Source organism: Mastacembelus armatus, chromosome 15 (genome assembly GCF_900324485.2).
Source record: "Mastacembelus armatus chromosome 15, fMasArm1.2, whole genome shotgun sequence".
NCBI classification, from domain to species: domain Eukaryota; kingdom Metazoa; phylum Chordata; class Actinopteri; order Synbranchiformes; family Mastacembelidae; genus Mastacembelus; species Mastacembelus armatus.
Genome location: NC_046647.1, coordinates 22,677,418 through 22,694,601, shown reverse-complemented (window position 1 = coordinate 22,694,601; position 17,184 = coordinate 22,677,418). Strand labels below are relative to the sequence as shown.

General features: G+C 43.8%; 1 protein-coding gene across 1 annotated transcript; it reads right to left on the bottom strand.

Annotated features, from left to right (window-relative positions):
* Positions 1-3,875: 3,875 nt before the first annotated feature.
* Positions 3,876-11,490, bottom strand: cyp26c1 (cytochrome P450, family 26, subfamily C, polypeptide 1). The gene is made up of 7 exons (XM_026310231.2): positions 11,298-11,490; positions 10,273-10,592; positions 8,460-8,684; positions 7,376-7,651; positions 7,090-7,248; positions 6,522-6,911; positions 3,876-5,687 (listed from the first exon to the last, which is right to left on the bottom strand). The coding sequence occupies exons 2-7, from the start codon at positions 10,477-10,479 to the stop codon at positions 5,343-5,345; spliced, it is 1,602 nt and encodes a 533-aa protein (XP_026166016.1). The 5' UTR covers positions 10,480-10,592; positions 11,298-11,490; the 3' UTR covers positions 3,876-5,342.
* Between the last annotated feature and the right edge of the window lie 5,694 nt (positions 11,491-17,184).

Below are 17,184 nucleotides of genomic sequence, written 5' to 3'. Positions count from 1 at the left end.
TTTTTTTTGCAAAAATTTCTACATTTCTGTTTTTTTCTGTCAAGATGGGGTGCTGAGTGTACATTAATGAGAAATAAAATGAACTTTTTTGATTTTGGCAAATGGCTGCAATGACACAAAGAGTGAAAAATTTAAAGGGGTCTGAATACTTTCCGTACCCACTGTAAATCGCCTCTAATATGCCTAAGAAAACACAATTTGACCATTTTAGAATATAGTCTCAGTAATAATTGTCTGCAATGAAGTGTCACATTCAAATTCATGCACCTGACGGGCTAAAGTCTGAGCTGAGCTGAGCTGAGCGACACCCCCCCCCCCCCCCCCCCCCCCCCCCCTCCAAACACCAGGACAGCTTCTTGCTGTCATAGTCCAGATGTGAAGTAAACTTGGTTTGAGCTTCTCTTGTTTTCGTTTGTGACAAACGTTCACTCACATTTTAAAACAATTCGTCGTCTCTCTGTGGCGTTTCACGGCACCGCTCAACGTTTTCCAGACAAGTCGTGGAACAAACATCAGAGCTCGCTAATTGTTAGCAAGAATATTTAACTCAGCAGTTCATCATCTGTCATTTTCATTATCAAACTTTCCTTCATGAGCTTGTTTCTCGAAAGCTTTTTATAAATAGTCCTGATGCAGTAACGCACCACTGGCCTGGACCAGTTAGTTCATTTTTCTCCAAAGACCGCTCTTTTACCTCATTATAATAATTAAGTGGTCGCCCACTGACCTGGAACAGACGTTTAGAGAAATCATTATTGGGGTGAAGCAAATCCTCCTCTCAGGACTGCAAACGATTCCCCCCGTGCTCCACATCCACTCAGCTCTCACTCCAAAATAAAAGACTTTTATCAGTCTCTACTCGCTGCAGTAAATCGGCCTCTTGAAGAAAACTTTGCTGCAGCAGTGACTGACAGTAGTTGCTGCTCCACAGAAATAACAAAACTCAAAAAATAGACTGGCAAATCCGTAAACGAAACGTGCACATGCTGCATTTAACTTGTGTGGATATGACTGGTGGCTTTTCTCTCCCGCAAATGAAGAATTGCAGCATTTTTTTCTGTTTTAGGGACCGATATTGACAAAGGTTAAAGGTTAAAGCCCCAAAAGAAATAAATGACTTGCATCCATAACTTCCAGTTAAGTTTACAATGACTTTAAAATATCTTTTGAATGAAAACTGAACATATTATTATTAATATTAGTATTGTGTGTCAGATCATGTGATCAGGGTGAATTATTCCTTTTCAGGATCAGGAATGTCAGCGAAGTTTAGATGTTTTCAAGCTAAAAGTAAGAAAAAGTATAAAACGGTCCTGACAGGCTGCCTGGACACAGCCTGAACGACGGCTCACTGATTTGCATTTTATTGTTGTTTATGGGAGACCATAAACTGGTGCATGTACAGTGTTTTCAGACAGATTTAGATGAAGGCTAAAATAGGTTTCACTCGGGATATATTTGGACTACAACAGACAGAAAACATAGGAGTAACCAGTTAAATATCAGTTACACTGGATGGAGCGTTTTAATTTTACAGTAAGACAGTGAATGTGATGAACTACTGGTGATCCTGCACAGCTGCTAGAATTTATCCCCCTGAAGTCACACAGCGAGGCCCCGAGCGTCGCTGAAACTGACTCGGCACATATATGGCAACGTAAACTTTAAATTACAAGTACGAAAAAGAAAAACCACCAAGATTGCAGCGTTGTGGCTTTTCCTGTGACAGCAGCTGTGATGAAAATAACCCTAAAGAAAACACACAAACTGGAGGTAAAATATCTGGACTGGCTGGGCCCAGGAGCCGATGGTGGCCACTGAGCACTTTATCCAAGTCACCATCTGACCCCGTTTTCACCCTCATTTCACAAATCGGTGTCCTTATCATGCCCGAGAACTGCCTTTGAACCAGAAAACACACAAATAAGAGGAGGAGGCCGGAGTAGTGCAGTGGAAAGATTTTTTTTTTTTTAGCTCAGAGGAAAAGAAAAAATACATTTCATGGGATGGATAAAGAGATGCAGTCGGCTTCAAAATGTTTTCTTTCCTGTTCGCTCTCTCGCTCGTCAGTCGCACAAAAATCCAACAGAGGCAAAGTTAGAATGAACAATTAGGATTCAAACTCTACGTGGATTCTCAAATCTTTCAGTCAAACCAAATCTGTCTTCACAAAGAGAGGAGGGAAGATGAAAAGACACCCACATCCTCAACATTGTAATGTCAGGACAACCCCCCAGTGACCTCAAGCTGACCCCGACCCGCCCTCGAGCTAATTTGAAGGCTTTGAATTCATGTCGTTATTAAAGTGTAGGTGAGAAAAGCAACAAAGAGGCTTCACAGGTTGACGCTCGTCTTTTTTTGTGTAACAAAAACCAGAAGAATTTCTGTTCGGTGTTTATGCAAATTTGACGTCAGCTGTGTTTGATACCGGGTGAACGTAAAGCTCCGAACCAACAGGAAATAAGGAGATAAAGTGTATTATTGATGTGTTCATTTGACGTGCACATGGTGTGTACACGTGGAGGTTCTGTGAGCTGATGCTCAGCCTTTGCTTCTCATTGCATTGTGGGACATCTCTGACCAGGTGAAGCCGTCTGTAGCACTGCGGCTTCAGGCATTGTCGTGGTGGTTGTGTAACGCACTGACAGTTCGGTTTTGTGTTGTGTTATTTCGCGTCCCCTCTCTGGTTCCCATGCACCCCTCACCCACCGGCTGACCGGTCGCTGACCTGCACAGCCAGTGGCACTGGAGTGAACTCTGGTTCAAAGCGTCGCCAAGTTCACAGTGACTGAGCGTCCATCAGATAACGACCTTGGCAGAGCTACGGGCCCTGCAGGGAGCGTAATTAGGCCGGGCTGTTTGTGCCCCATTCATTTTCTGCCACATAGCTTCACCCTATTCTCTGCCTGTCAATGAGGGCGGTCAGGTGGAGGGAGACCTCAGCGGAGACCTCAGAGGAGACCTCAGTGGAGACCTCAGCGGTGACCTCAGTGATGACTTCAGCAGTGACCTCAGCAGTGACCTCACTGTCTGTAATGACACATTCAGTCGGAGTGTTATATTGTGGATATAAGCCTGAACAGGAAGTAGTTGAATTTTCTACATTTTTATTCATGTCTCTCAAAGCAAACCAGTATAAATATATTTAGATGATGCATGTTCTCGACCAGATGGAGGAGAAGTCTCAGGTGACTCAGGTGCTGTGACTCCAGCTGTGGAGTGTGAGCTGAGCGCTCAGATTAACACATCTGCAGTGTGTGAAACAGGTCCGTCAGGGTTTTAGGTAAACAGAGTGGAGCGGTGGTGAAGAACAGTGCAATGATGGAGTACACCTCTCTCTGTGTCTGCAGCTTTCTGATTGGTCAGGTTTGAAAAGTGGTTCTTGCTGTGTTTCCCTGGACGTACAGGCTGAGGGTTTTGAACCACGTGTGGTCAGACACAGGGACTATCAGCCTCGCCTGGAAGTTATCGACTTTTTCCGGAGCCCTAAGCCTAAACCTGGTCTTGTCTGCAGCCAGGTTTTCTAGAAATACGGTAAAATGAACAAGGCAGGATGGAGGTGGAGTATTGTTTAAATAAAATCATGTTTGCTGTGTTGCTCAAATGCAAAGTGCCACAAATTATTGTGAGCTGGTCATATAAAACCAAAGTTAACACCACCAGCATGTCAGGACATTATGTTGCTGTATGTCTTCATTATATTTAAAGTAATCTAAACATATTGTGCAACCACAGGAATGTGAGCTGCTTTCTAATGTGCTAAAACACTAAAGGACTTTGGTCTTTGCTGGGAAAAAAAAGATAAAGTCGACAGCACGCTGCTTTTCTTTGTTCCAGTTTACTCTTTACACCAACTGTACATCAGCTACGTCCGACACAGTGAATGCAGAAACAGGACACATCTGTACAGACTCCTTAAAGCAGAGAAAGTGCTATCTCCTTCCACAAATCCATCCATTCGTAAAATTTCACAGCGCATCTGTCAGGCTTCAAGATCAACACAGAAAACTGAGCTAGAATTAGACCAATAATAACAATAATAATAAGTTTACTCTCAATATATGCTGCTCTAAACAATTAGTCTTCTAGGTTCTAGCAGTGAAACAAGGCCTTTACTTTACAGGTTAGTGTCTCTATCTACTCATAGTTACAGCAAATATTGTTATAAAAGGACAACAGAAATGGTCCATCTGCATTTTAAATACAGCTTATTCATAATGCTACTTCATTTGATAGACATGATAGCGATGTTAAGGATATATATCACATTCATATTTAAACACAACAGCTTGAATGTATTTTGACCTTGACGGAGAACAAAACAAGTAGACATGAGTCCAGTGTCTCCTCAGTCCAACACACATCTTCCCCCAAGTGTTTCTGTACTGGAGAACTTCTTTTCACTGCATTTCTGATCTTGTTCAGGTTCTGATGAGAACAATCCCACTGTTTGTTTTGTTTGCTCCACAGAGCTGCCAGGCACCGGAGGCTGCTCAGCAAGTGAAGAACAGGAGTGGTTTAAAAGTCTGTAGGTCTCGTTGAGTCTGCATCATCAGTGGAGGTGAGTTCCCTGCATTTCTGTACCTGCAAAGCTCAGCTCAGCTCCTGGTTACGTCCCTCCTGACGCTCATTGATGTAAAACTACCTGCAAAAGGTTAAAGCACCAAAGCTGAGTGGATTTTTTCTTTCTGTCACAGCTAATGGGTTTGCGTGTTCCTTATTAGATAAGTGAGCTTTGTCAGCTCCAGCATACTTGGAGAAACCTTCCATCCAGTAGGTTTTAGGTAAGTTAGATGCTTCTGGGTCGGTTCAGAAGGCACCTACTGGGTGCAGGTCTAACAGAACTTCTCCAGCTCACTCTGATGCCTGGTGTTTCATTGACCTCACAGACTATAGAGGAGCAGCAGGTGATTAAAGAGCTGAGTGAGAGAAAACTGTTTGATTACACTAAAGCTCTGAAAAGAAACCTGTACTTGAAGTTTATGTGCAGTCCACTCAGTGGGCAAATGCAGTTCTCCTGTTGGAAAGTACGCAGTAACGATGCTACAGGCCTGTGTCCTTAGTGATACACCGAGAACTTCAAAATGCATGTAGAAGACAGTGAGAGGGGGGAAACAACAATGTCAGCATACATGAAAACTTCTGCTACTCAGAAAGTGGTTTCATAGATTTGGACCAGACCACAAAATGATGAAGTGCTCCAAACTAGCAATGTGAATCCTGACGTCATGTCCACAGAAATGACAGGGGGACTGAGCTGCACCATCAGGACCAGGAAGGTGGTTGTGTCTCCTTTTACCAGAAGCAGACTGAAGGTCAATCTGCAAAGTTCGTCTTTGTATCTAAAGAGGGTGGCGGCAGGAGAAACGCACATGCAGCCCGTTCACCGGGTGCACTATCGGCACTGTTTGCATCTTGGGAAAGTTCTCCGTGGCCAGAGTCCATTTGCAAGTCCCGATCAGCTCCACAGCTAGAGTCTTTAGGATGATCTGCGCCAGTTCTTTGCCTATGCACCTCCGCACACCACCACCAAATGGCACGTAGCTGAACCGAGATGCCCGGCTCTCATCCCGGTCCAAGCCAAAGCGGTCTGGGTCAAACAGCTCTGGACTCTGGAAGACTGCTGCAGTCTCGTGAGTGTCCCGGATACTGTACATTACACTCCAGCCTTTGGGGATCTGGTAACCCTGTGACATGAGGACAGAAAACCATAAAAATCATAAAATCAGTATTAACTTCAAACTTCAAAATAAAATAATAAAATATTTTTTTTTATAACCAATCCTGATTCTTTCTGCAGAGTTGGGTTGTTTTAATTCTGCACTTGCGCCTCTGCCGTACGGGTTTATATCCTGAGAAAAAGGCGAGTGAAGTACGACAGAATTCCAGGAATTCCTCTGCAGCCCCTTTACAGTTTAATTGTCCTTTCACAATAATCACAGAAAGTTGTGGGCGGGGGGGCAGGGAAAGGACACTGCAGGGAAGAGTGAAGTTTTTCAGTGAAAGGACTCACAGCTCTACATGTGACAATATTCTGCCAGGGGCGCAACATGACACATGGACCTAAACGGAGTTTAATTACCTGAAGATGAAACGAATCCTTAATCTGTGACTGTCAGGGTGGAGGAGGAGTTGTGCAGGAATTATCAATGTTACCATTACACTGCTATGAGATTAGATACAGTACATGAAATTTACCCCAGGTCATTGAACATATCATCATGTTTTCTGTCTCAGTTTGGTTTCAGGGGATTCACATTCTACAAGGTCTACCTTGTTTCCTATAAAATCTTTTGAAGTATTCCTAGAGTGGTGGTTGGGATTTGTCTTAAACAATAGATGCCTTGTTGCTGCAATGTAGTTGGCTCTATTACTCTGAGTTTAACATACAGTCTTTGCTGATTCCTCCATGTGAGGTTGCTCACCTGGATTTGAGTCCCTTTTTAGCTGATGGGAATCTGTTTTGTCATGAAAACCCAAATGAAAGGCCGACATTATTCCCACCTGTGACTGGAACTTACGTCTAACTCAAACGTCTGCAGGGCAGTCCGGTAACCACCGGAGACTGGCGGCAGGTAGCGCAGCACCTCCTTGACCACACAGTCCATGTAGTGGAGCTGGCTCAGCTTGTCCAGGCTCAGGTACGGCACATGAAACCAGGACCGTGGGAAACCATCCTCATCACTGCAATGGTGACACACTCCGCTCAACAGGCAGGTGGTCTCTGTGATGGCAGCATCCCCCTCGTTCGTACTGGGGCTGCTCTGGGTCTCGCAGATAATGTCCTCTGCCTCCAGCTCGGCTCTGGCCCTCTCCACCACCGCCGGGTGGCGAAGAAGCTGCAGGACCAGCGACGTGGAGGCGCTGGCTGTGGTAGAGTGAGCGGCGAAGATCAGCTCTACTGCTGTTTCCTGCAAAGAAGAGAATGGATAAATGGTGGTTTGCTCTAATTCGTCTGCTGATTTAAATGCTTTTTATTTGAAGCGGTTAAACAAAATGAAGTGTTTTTAGCCTGAAGCTCAGCTGCTGTAGACTCCCCTGCATTTCTAACAGGAAGCCTGAGCCACCTGGTCTGTTTCACCGTGGTACCTTGAGCTCCTGGATGCTGAGCTGCTGGCCGTGCTCTTTGGCACTGGACAGCATGTAGTCGAAGAAATCTTGATATTCCTGCTCCACCTGCTGCCGCTCCATCTTTTCCTCAATGATTTTCTTCATGTTGGCGTGCAAGATTTCCCTGGCTTTTATCCCCTGGACACACAACAGAGTCATTTAACCACCAAATTAGACTCAATTTATTTGAGAGTGCTTGTGTGGCGCTTTTACGTCATGAGATTCTCTCCGAGTTCCGTCCCACATCGTCCTCGTGATTTCTTACCTTGCGAAGGCCACTGAGCGGAGCATCTATGGGGAGTGAGAACAGATTGTTCATCAGCTGCTCGAAGATCCGGGCCAGGTACACTACCCGCTCCTCCTCCAGCTGCAGACCCAACAGGACCCTGACGGCGATGCGAAAAGTCAGGGCCTTGGCGGCGCTGTAAACATCGATGGCGCCTGGCTCCGAGCACCACTTGGCGATTTCAGACTTGATGACGTCCTGCAGCCGAGGAAGGTAGGACTCCAGAGCCCCCCGGCTAAACACTTTGGCCAGGATCTTGAAAGGGTTGAGGAGACAAAGAAAGAGGAGTCATAAAAAGTTATGGCCTGGTACACGGCAGCCAACACCTTTCAGTTTGACAGGGTGGGGTGGGTCAGGACAGGAACGAAATTAGATCGGAGATAAGTGAGGAACCGAGAAATGATTGGGCCAGAAAAATAAAGGAGATTTGTTTTAATAACTACTTGTTCAACTCAACACATCAGCATTAGTCTCCTCATAAATTTAACCAGTTTTATGTGAAACATTTCAAAACTTTGACTCTTCATCAAACAACACAAAGGTTAACTCATAATTGACCTTCTGGTTCAGCAGCTAAGAAGCAAAAATATGAACTGAATTTAAAATAAGGAAAATTTTAATTTGTGTGCATTTATGCTCATTAATATTATACGATTATTAGAAGTTGGTTTGCAAAGATAACCAGCTAATTTTCCAGTCCAGTGCAGAGGAAGTCATAAGAAAATGAAAAGAGCTGAGATGGTTAAAATAAAGTAGAAAACACGATGGAAATACTTTTTCATATTTCCATAGTTTTCCTAATACACCAACTTTTCCCCCTCAGCCAAGTGTTAAAACTTTTTTTGTGATATTTTAAGACATTTTCAACATTTTCACTTTGGGTGGAAATTTAAAATGAGCATTAAAACTGGTGGATTGGAATTAGTGCGAGGACTGAATGAGTTCTGCAATAAATAGAATCAGGCTTTAAATTATGAGCAGGAACAGTTTTCAGTGCTTGTGTTGTTCTGCCAGTTGATTCATATCAAACCCTGCTAGCACTGGCAGCGTCTCCCCTCCTTACTTTTCTCTTCCTCTTGTGCAGGTCTCCGATGGAGTTGATCAGGGTGTTGGGCCCCAGGATGATGCGGGTGCTCTGGGGCCACTGGGTGCACACCAGGCTGTGCTCGCCCAGCAGAATCTTGCGGACGTTTTCAGCGCCCGTCACCCGGATGACAGGCTTCCCAAGGAGGTGGGTCTTAAACACGTTGCCGTGACGCTGTCGGCGTGAGATGTGGAAGTTGGAGCCCTGTGGTGCAAAGAGGAAATCTGGATTATGGGTTTGTGACATTTCAGCAGAAACACAATGAATGTCAAATGTTAAAAGTGCGTTTTTCACTGTTTGAACATTCAGCAAATATTTTTGCCTCAGGAGACCAGATGGGGTAACTGCAGGTCAGGTGACAGTTTGTTTGTTTGTTCGCTGGTTTGTAGGAGATCTCAAAAAGATGGAAACTATCACAGTTCATTCATTTATTTATTCCTTTTTTCTTTTGACCATTTCCTCTGCATGAACCTGACACGCTCCTCAGTCCTGATGTTCCTTCAGTGTGAACAGACTAAACCGGATGTTTTCAGATCTGAACTGGGCCACCTGCATATGTGATCCTAGATCCGATTCCTATCCGATATGTGAGTGTGTGAGCTCCGTCAGGGCGGAGGTCAGATCAGAATCCATGTGGTCGTTTTAACTGCCAAACTGGAAGGAACATATGGGAACCCAGCAGCTTTGGAGGAAACTGTGCACAAATGATGTTGTTGTTCTTCACATTTCAGTTCAGTCTGTGCATGGTGGCAGTTTAGGAGCTCAGGGTGTTCACACCGGAGCCTGGTCCATGTCCCTGACAGACATGGATCAAACAGCAGGTCTGATGGAAACACTCAGGCCTGGGATGTAGACACAGCTTAAAGTTCTGCCACAGTCACCTGACCTGCAGTTACGCCAGCTGGTCTCCTGAGTCACCTGATTCACCCGACCAACCTGCTCACCTGTTCCCCATACCCTCATTAGCCGCCTATATCAGCCCACTCCTGTGCCCGTTTTTGGACAACACCAACGTGCTGTGACAGTAATCAGTTACTTCATGAGTCCAAAAACATGAGATTTTCCTGTTTGTTTTATTTTTAAATGACAAAAATAATATCATGATGGAACTTTAAATTTATTTGCAGATTTAAAATTTGCGAATATTTCTATTACTACTCTGCAGCCTAAAACAGCACTTTAGGATTTTTTTTTGTCAAGCGACCTGCTTTAAAACCTTTTTTAGAATAGTGGTGCCTGTTATTGCTGCACATAATTTTAACAGGATACTTCAATAATATTTGGTGTTTACATACGTCTGGCCATGTGTTGTTGTTAAACTCTGTATTTACTTTGAACTGGTGCTTCTGATTTTGACATACAAATGTGTTTCTGAAGGTCAGACACTGCCCTGCTGACCGTGCGACATAAAAACAAATCAGAGCCAGGGATGGATCGTTATAGGGACAGAGAGACGGATGGGGAGATGGATGCATTCCTCATTCCTGGAGAGACTGGAAGAACCGAACAGAAAACGTCTGTTTTCGCTCCGCAACAAGGAATTACGCACCGAGTATCAAGTCCGCACATGTCGCATTAACAACCGAACTCAGCCTTCACAAGAATCCGCGGAGGTTTTCAAAGCTTCCCGCGCTCTTCCAAGTATCAGTGGTGTGATTATTGGACCCTGCAGCCCTGCATCATAACGGTCAGATTGTACGGACCCCATAAGACATGCCAGAAGAAATAACGATAAATACGCAATAATCGATATCTTGGACGTGAGCTAAAAATCAATATCGCTTCCTCTCACCTGAAACAGCCAGTGGAAAGTCTCTCCGACCAGCGGCCAGCCCATCGAACCCTTCGGCAGCGGCAGGCTGCTCTCTTTGTCCCGGGTCAGGCTCCAGCGAAGGCTCCACAGCTGCCGGGTCAGCGCCAACAGCAAGAGAGCCGACAGAACCGAAGTGAGCGCGGTGGCCAGAGCCGACAGCACCCCAAACTGTGCCAGAGAGAACATCTCCGCTTCCCAGCATCCACCTGTGTCTGTGCGTAAATGCGCTTCTCTCCCGGTGGAAACTGTCCGGCGGCGGCGCGTAAAGTTTCTCCTCCGTGTGCTTTTCTTTCTTCTGCCTGTTGGAATAAAAAAATCACTGCGTTAGCTCGGTCTGGGTCCGTTTACCAGAAAAGAAAGAGAATCTGAACTGGAGTCCGCCTGAGGATGAGAGGATTTGTATTGAAGTCGATAATAACAATAACAATAGTTACCGACTCAAGGTTGATACCTGCATTTATTTTAATTATTATTCTCGCCCCCCAGATCAGAACAAATCATTGTGTAGTCTTAGATTAAGGCAGTCAGTCTCCTGCAGCCTGTAATTATTTAAAACCAGGTTTAAACGCAGACTGACGCGCCTCCTAAGCAAACAAAGCCGCCGTCAGCCTGGATGATGCGGCTGCACAGGCTCATATTTGCGTGTGGATGAGGTGCATGAGAAACGTGCCTCTCCGCTCCTCTGCTCCTCACATGCGGAGCTGTCAACTATTCCGAATAGTTTTCCAGGTTTACATGCGCCGGCTTGTCTGTGAGGTTATGCGCCTTTAAAGGTTCAGTTCACGGGACTCCGCCAACCCCCGGGAGGTCCGAGGTTCATAGAGCCACGGCAATAAATCAGGTTTTTAAGAAAATGCGTGTGAAAAGCTGTGGTTTGAAGACAGAGGGCGGATTAACTACAGGTGAGATGTGAGGAAGCGACACAGGAACAAACTGTAAACACTCCTATAAATAATTCTCTGTGTGATATTGTACCAGGAAGTTTCTTCATTTTACGGACTTACCTCGGAGCAGCCTCTGTCTTCGGCGCTGAGACAAATCCCGTTCAGTGTTTCTTCCCTTCCCTCCTTCTCTGCCACACCGGTGACTCTTCGTCCGCGCTGCGCGGGCTGCGGGGGGTTTTATAGAAGAGGCTGCACGGCGTGATCCACCTTCAGAGGATGACGTTGTTCTGAATATGTTAAAGAGGCCCGTTCATTCACAGAGCAGCCCGGAGAGAGGATTAAAAAAAAGGAAAACGCTTGGAGAGGCGGCGGTGCGCTCTCAGACCGGGTGAGGGAGACGAGCAGTTGCGGCTCATGGAGGAAATTCGCAGGTAGCCAGTGGACTTGGGACTCTTTTTTTCTGGCGCAGGTTCGGGAGCGAGTCCAGTTTATTTTGTGTTGCAGCTGAGCTGCTTCTTCACTCCACCGCATCCGACTCAGCCTGGCGCGCATCAGGCGAAATAACGCAGGAGCGGCCTCCAGAGATTTCAGAACAGCTTTTATTTATTTGTTTGTTTATTTCATGGAAACACACCAAAAAACACATTTCTAAAAATCCTGTTTTTAAAATATTAATATTATTAAGTTTAAACGGAGACTTAAAGAGGTTTGTTGTTTTCTTGGCCCCTTTCTTCGTAAAAAGAACCTAACACCCGTGTTAGGACTGGCAGACATGTACAGATCCAGGTCCAACCCGGTGATGTTTTAAAACTAATTCCTGCCCAGATTTCGGCGGTGCCGTTCTACCCTCTGTGGCTTCCTGGGGGGAGAGGAAATTATTTTTAACCCCGTACAGGCCCAGGTTCACATGAGATGGATATGCACCCAGACCTGAGCCGAGAGGCCTAAAGCTGCAACAGCCGCTTTGTGCGTTAAAACCGAAATCATTGTGTTTTCTGCGTCCCAGACTCCGGTATAGAGGATAAATGTGATATTTTATAATTTTATCTGACCATAAAAAGTCTAATCCGGGTACATTAATGGCGACAGTCACCACGTACCATCTGAACGCGTGTGGCGGAGGTGTTTTTAAAATCAACATTCACTGTGAATTTGTGAGTTAATTGCAGCAGAGATTTGGCCATTAGCGCTGGATTTGTATCGTCAGAGCCATCGCTTCCAGCTGTTACCAGTGTGTTTTCCCAGCGAGGAGCGTTTACATCTGGCCGGGGACGATCGGGGAATTGTTGGTTTGTCTAAACTCGAGTTATTGAGGTGGATGAGCTCCAGCCGAGCAGGCCACACTGTTGGTTTTCACACGTTTAATTAACACGATGATTTCGGTGTGAAAGTAAAGTTAAAAAAAAAAAAAAAAAATCACCCCCTGAGATCAGTTTGAGTTTCTGCTTGTGTCATGTAAAAAAATCCTAAAGAAAACGCTGCAGCTGCAGTGACACAGCTGGAACATGACGCATCCACTGTTTTCTGAATATCAATTTAATAATCTAAAACAATTGAACTGTTCTAATAATGCTCTAATTGTTTTATATTTTTTCTTTGTATTATATGATCATCCTCAAGTCAAACACGGAGATGAATGGACATGAGGAATATGAATTTGTTTATAAAGTAAACACATAATTATGATCATGGGCAGAACAGTCGCCTCCTACAAATATTAGGATTAATTCGTTAATTTAGTTAGTTGTGCTGCACATGTGAACCACCCAGTTACCAGTTTAATTTTGTCATTGCATTAATACATAAATAATATTTTAGCGTTTAATATAATTTCCTGTATGTGAGCCCTGTTTAGAGTTCATAATGAATGAAATGACAGATACAGTGAAGAAAAACGTCTTTAGTTTCAGTGAAACCTCCTGAAATGAATCTGATATGAGCTGGAGATGAATATTTGCTTCTTTTGTTTGTTTCGTTTGACTCAAATTGCTTCAGTTGTCTGTTGTTGCCTTTAGTTACGTTCAACCAATAAAACAAGCAGCTCTGGTTTTGTTCATCCACAGCACCTCATTATTTCTCCCTCCTTCCCTGCTGCCGACTGATCTGACCATTAACAGCAGCAGCAGGAAGAGCAGCTCGGTGCTCAGGTCACATGGCGACTGTCAGGTTTACACATTAGGCCACAGTTTGACTTTCTCCCCTGTGGGCAGCCACTGATAGTTTCGTTGCATTGATTTGAATTAATGATCTATTTGCAATTATTATTATTTCAAACCTTCTGCAGTGACAGAAAATCAACTAAAACATAAAATCAACTTGACTTTGTCACAGATTTATCAAGTGAGCTGAAATTAATAGACAACTCACCCTAAACCACAGAGGAATAAACACGAACAACCATTTTTAAATGTTTAAAAGATTCAGTACATTTCTGTAAAACACACACACACACACACACACTTCCTAAGATACATTTCCTGGCCTGTCGGTGCATCTCTGCTCCACACAACTTAAAGGGCCATTCCACTAATCCTAATCCTGAGCCTTTAAAAGCTCCTGTAACGGAGACGCTGCTCCTGGTGCCCCGGGCCGCTTCCTCCCAAACATCTGTGGTTCCATCCTCAGACACTCTGGAGACCAAAGTGAACCAAAATAAATCTGATGCAGCTTAAATCCAAGGAGAACAGACACGATGCATCGTGCTGATAAAACACTGACGTGGCAGTTTCTATCACTGAGGCAGTGAAGCAGATGAATCCAACAAAATATAAATCACTAATCATCAAACTTTATTGATCCCTGATGGGAAATTCCCAAAATACCCAGCGGTATATAAAATACTTCAAATTAGAAGTATATAAGGTAGTTAACCTCAGCTACCCAGCGGTATATAAAGTACTTCAAATTAGAAGTATATAAGGTAGTTAACGTCAGCTACCCAGCGGTACATAAAGTACTTCAAATTAGAAGTATATAAGGTAGTTAACGTCAGCTACCCAGCGGTATATAAAGTACTTCAAATCAGAAGTATATAAGGTAGTTAACCTCAGCTACCCAGCGGTACATAAAGTACTTCAAATTAGAAGTATATAAGGTAGTTAACGTCAGCTACCCAGCGGTACATAAAGTACTTCAAATCAGAAGTATATAAGGTAGTTAACGTCAGCTACCCAGCGGTACATAAAGTACTTCAAATCAGAAGTATATAAGGTAGTTAACGTCAGCTACCCAGCGGTATATAAAGTACTTCAAATCAGAAGTATATAAGGTAGTTAACGTCAGCTACCCAGCGGTACATAAAGTACTTCAAATCAGAAGTATATAAGGTAGTTAACGTCAGCTACCCAGCGGTACATAAAGTACTTCAAATCAGAAGTATATAAGGTAGTTAACGTCAACTACCCAGCGGTACATAAAGTACTTCAAATCAGAAGTATATAAGGTAGTTAACGTCAGCTACCCAGCGGTATATAAAGTACTTCAAATCAGAAGTATATAAGGTAGTTAACGTCAGCTACCCAGCGGTACATAAAGTACTTCAAATCAGAAGTATATAAGGTAGTTAACGTCAGCTACCCAGCGGTACATAAAGTACTTCAAATCAGAAGTATATAAGGTAGTTAACCTCAGCTACCCAGCGGTATATAAAGTACTTCAAATTAGAAGTATATAAGGTAGTTAACGTCAGCTACCCAGCGGTATATAAAGTACTTCAAATTAGAAGTATATAAGGTAGTTAACCTCAGCTACCCAGCGGTATATAAAGTACTTCAAATTAGAAGTATATAAGGTAGTTAACGTCAGCTACCCAGCGGTACATAAAGTACTTCAAATTAGAAGTATATAAGGTAGTTAACGTCAGCTACCCAGCGGTATATAAAGTACTTCAAATCAGAAGTATATAAGGTAGTTAACGTCAGCTACCCAGCGGTATATAAAGTACTTCAAATTAGAAGTATATAAGGTAGTTAACATCAGCTCCAACATTATAGTGATCAACACAATAATCATCAATAATTATAATCCAATGATATCAGATCCATTCATGTGAAATGGGCCATTCTGCACAATGAGTACTTTTACTTTGGATACTTCAAGTATATTTGGATGATGGTACTTTTGGACTTTTACTACAGTAACATTTGGAATGTAGGACAGTGACCATGTGTGAATTTGGGTACTCATGACATCCTTTGAAAAGTTGTGGTATTTGTACGACCTGAGTCATCTTGGGTTCTAACGGGTTAAGATGTGAATTGTGTATAATATTTTTTAGTACTTACTGTGTGATCACCTGTGGAGTTTATGGTCCATGGATCAGATTTATTGACCAAATTTAAAAATGAAAATGCTGTGAAAATAAGAAAAGCTGAATTTTAATTTGTGTGTGTGTGTGTGTGTGTGTGTGAGTGAGAGTGTGTGAGACGAGCCTGTTCTTTGTCATAAATCATAAACTGATGCAGACACAACAACAGACACTTCTCCAGTTCTCCAGTGTGAGGACACTTTCAGGGCTGGGGTTTAACCGAGGTTCAGTCCTTGGGGCTGCAGAAAGTGTGTGTTTGTCCTGGGTGGGACGTTGTCGATGTCAGAAATCTTCAGTCAGCTCCCGTTATTAATTTCAGCAGAGACTGGGGGAGGCAAGTAGGAGCATGCTGCACAGGAACACACAGATCCACAGACGTGTGGATGCGCCACAGCAACAACACGTCGACCACATTTCCACTGAAACTGCTTCATATTTGGCCTTTAAGCAAAGGGAAGAAAATCTAAAGGACAAATTCACTCAAAACAACTCCCTACCAACTGTAAGGTCTGCCTCCCTGGTGCATGTTTAGCTTTTTATCTACCCTCTGCATCTTGTGACCTCTGACCTCCCAATCCTGTCTTCCCATTGGCTACTGTTGGCGACCCAGGACTGGTAAAAAGTCACATGACAACATGAAAAAGACAGGCTGCAGGTTGGAGACAGGCTGCAGTTTTTACAGCACAATAATTCAGGTGTGTGTGTGTGTGTGTGCGTGTGTGTGAGTGTGAGTGAAGTGCTGTAATGTAAACACCGGATGAGCTGTGTCTGCTGTCAGCCTGAGGCAGAGCTGCACTGAGTGTGTGTCTGTGTGTGTGTGTCAGAGAGAGAGAGACTGATGTGGTTTGTTTGAGTGTGTGTACAAATGTAAATGGGATGAGAAGTGTAGTGTGTGTGTGTGTGTGTGTGTGTGTAATTAGCGTAGCTGTGTGCCTCTCTGGGTCAGGGTGTCTCCTCAGGTTTGATGCCGACAAAATCTGACAGGCGCTAAAATCTGCTGCTACCTGAGGCTGACGCCCACACACACACACACACACACACACACACACACTACACTTCTCATCCCAACACAGATTTACAGATTTTGTTATGCATCTAAAGTAAAAAACTTTGGTAAACAAACAAGCAGGACCAGGTCAAATTCCTGCATTAATCTCATAAGGTGTAACAGGAAACTTTTCAGGACAACGTGTCATTTACCTCCCAAAATAAAACACCTTCCTTTCTTTGTATGTTAATTATTGATAAATGTTTCATATTGAGCTCTGCACTGCCGACACCAGTGAAGAGCTTTCAGAGATGAACTGAAAGGATCGTAACATTCCCATGTTGTGGGAAGTATTTTGCTACTGCTGCATCACATTCAACAAAAAAACTGTGTAAAGCTCTTAGTTTCATGTCTGCAGCTTCTCACAGTGTCTGATATTACGAGGCAGATAGTCTTCGATTAAGTAAAAATGAATTTTATAGAAAAGTGAGCAGTGTGAAAAAGAAAATGTGGTGTTTTGTTGTTGTCGTCACTGGGGTTGACTCATTATTAGCTGATGATGCAGACGTCCTGTCCCGTTACAGAGCTGCCAGTCAGGGAGCGCCCGTCAATTTACGGCGGAAGCAGCGGTCGGACATTTCACACCGTCTTTCCTGGAAACCCAACACTCCATCGAGCAGCAGGAGGCAGGAGAGAGAAAGTTTTCACTCAGA

Coding starts and splice junctions, on each gene's coding strand:
- cyp26c1 (XM_026310231.2), bottom strand. CDS start 10,479: ATGTTCTCTCTGGCACAGTTTGGGGTGCTGTCGGCTCTGGCCACCGCG. Junction 8,685..10,272: donor CTTTCCACTGGCTGTTTCAG/GTGAGAGGAAGC, acceptor TTTGCACCACAG/GGCTCCAACTTCCACATCTC. Junction 7,249..7,375: donor CGCTCAGTGGCCTTCGCAAG/GTAAGAAATCAC, acceptor TTGTGTGTCCAG/GGGATAAAAGCCAGGGAAAT.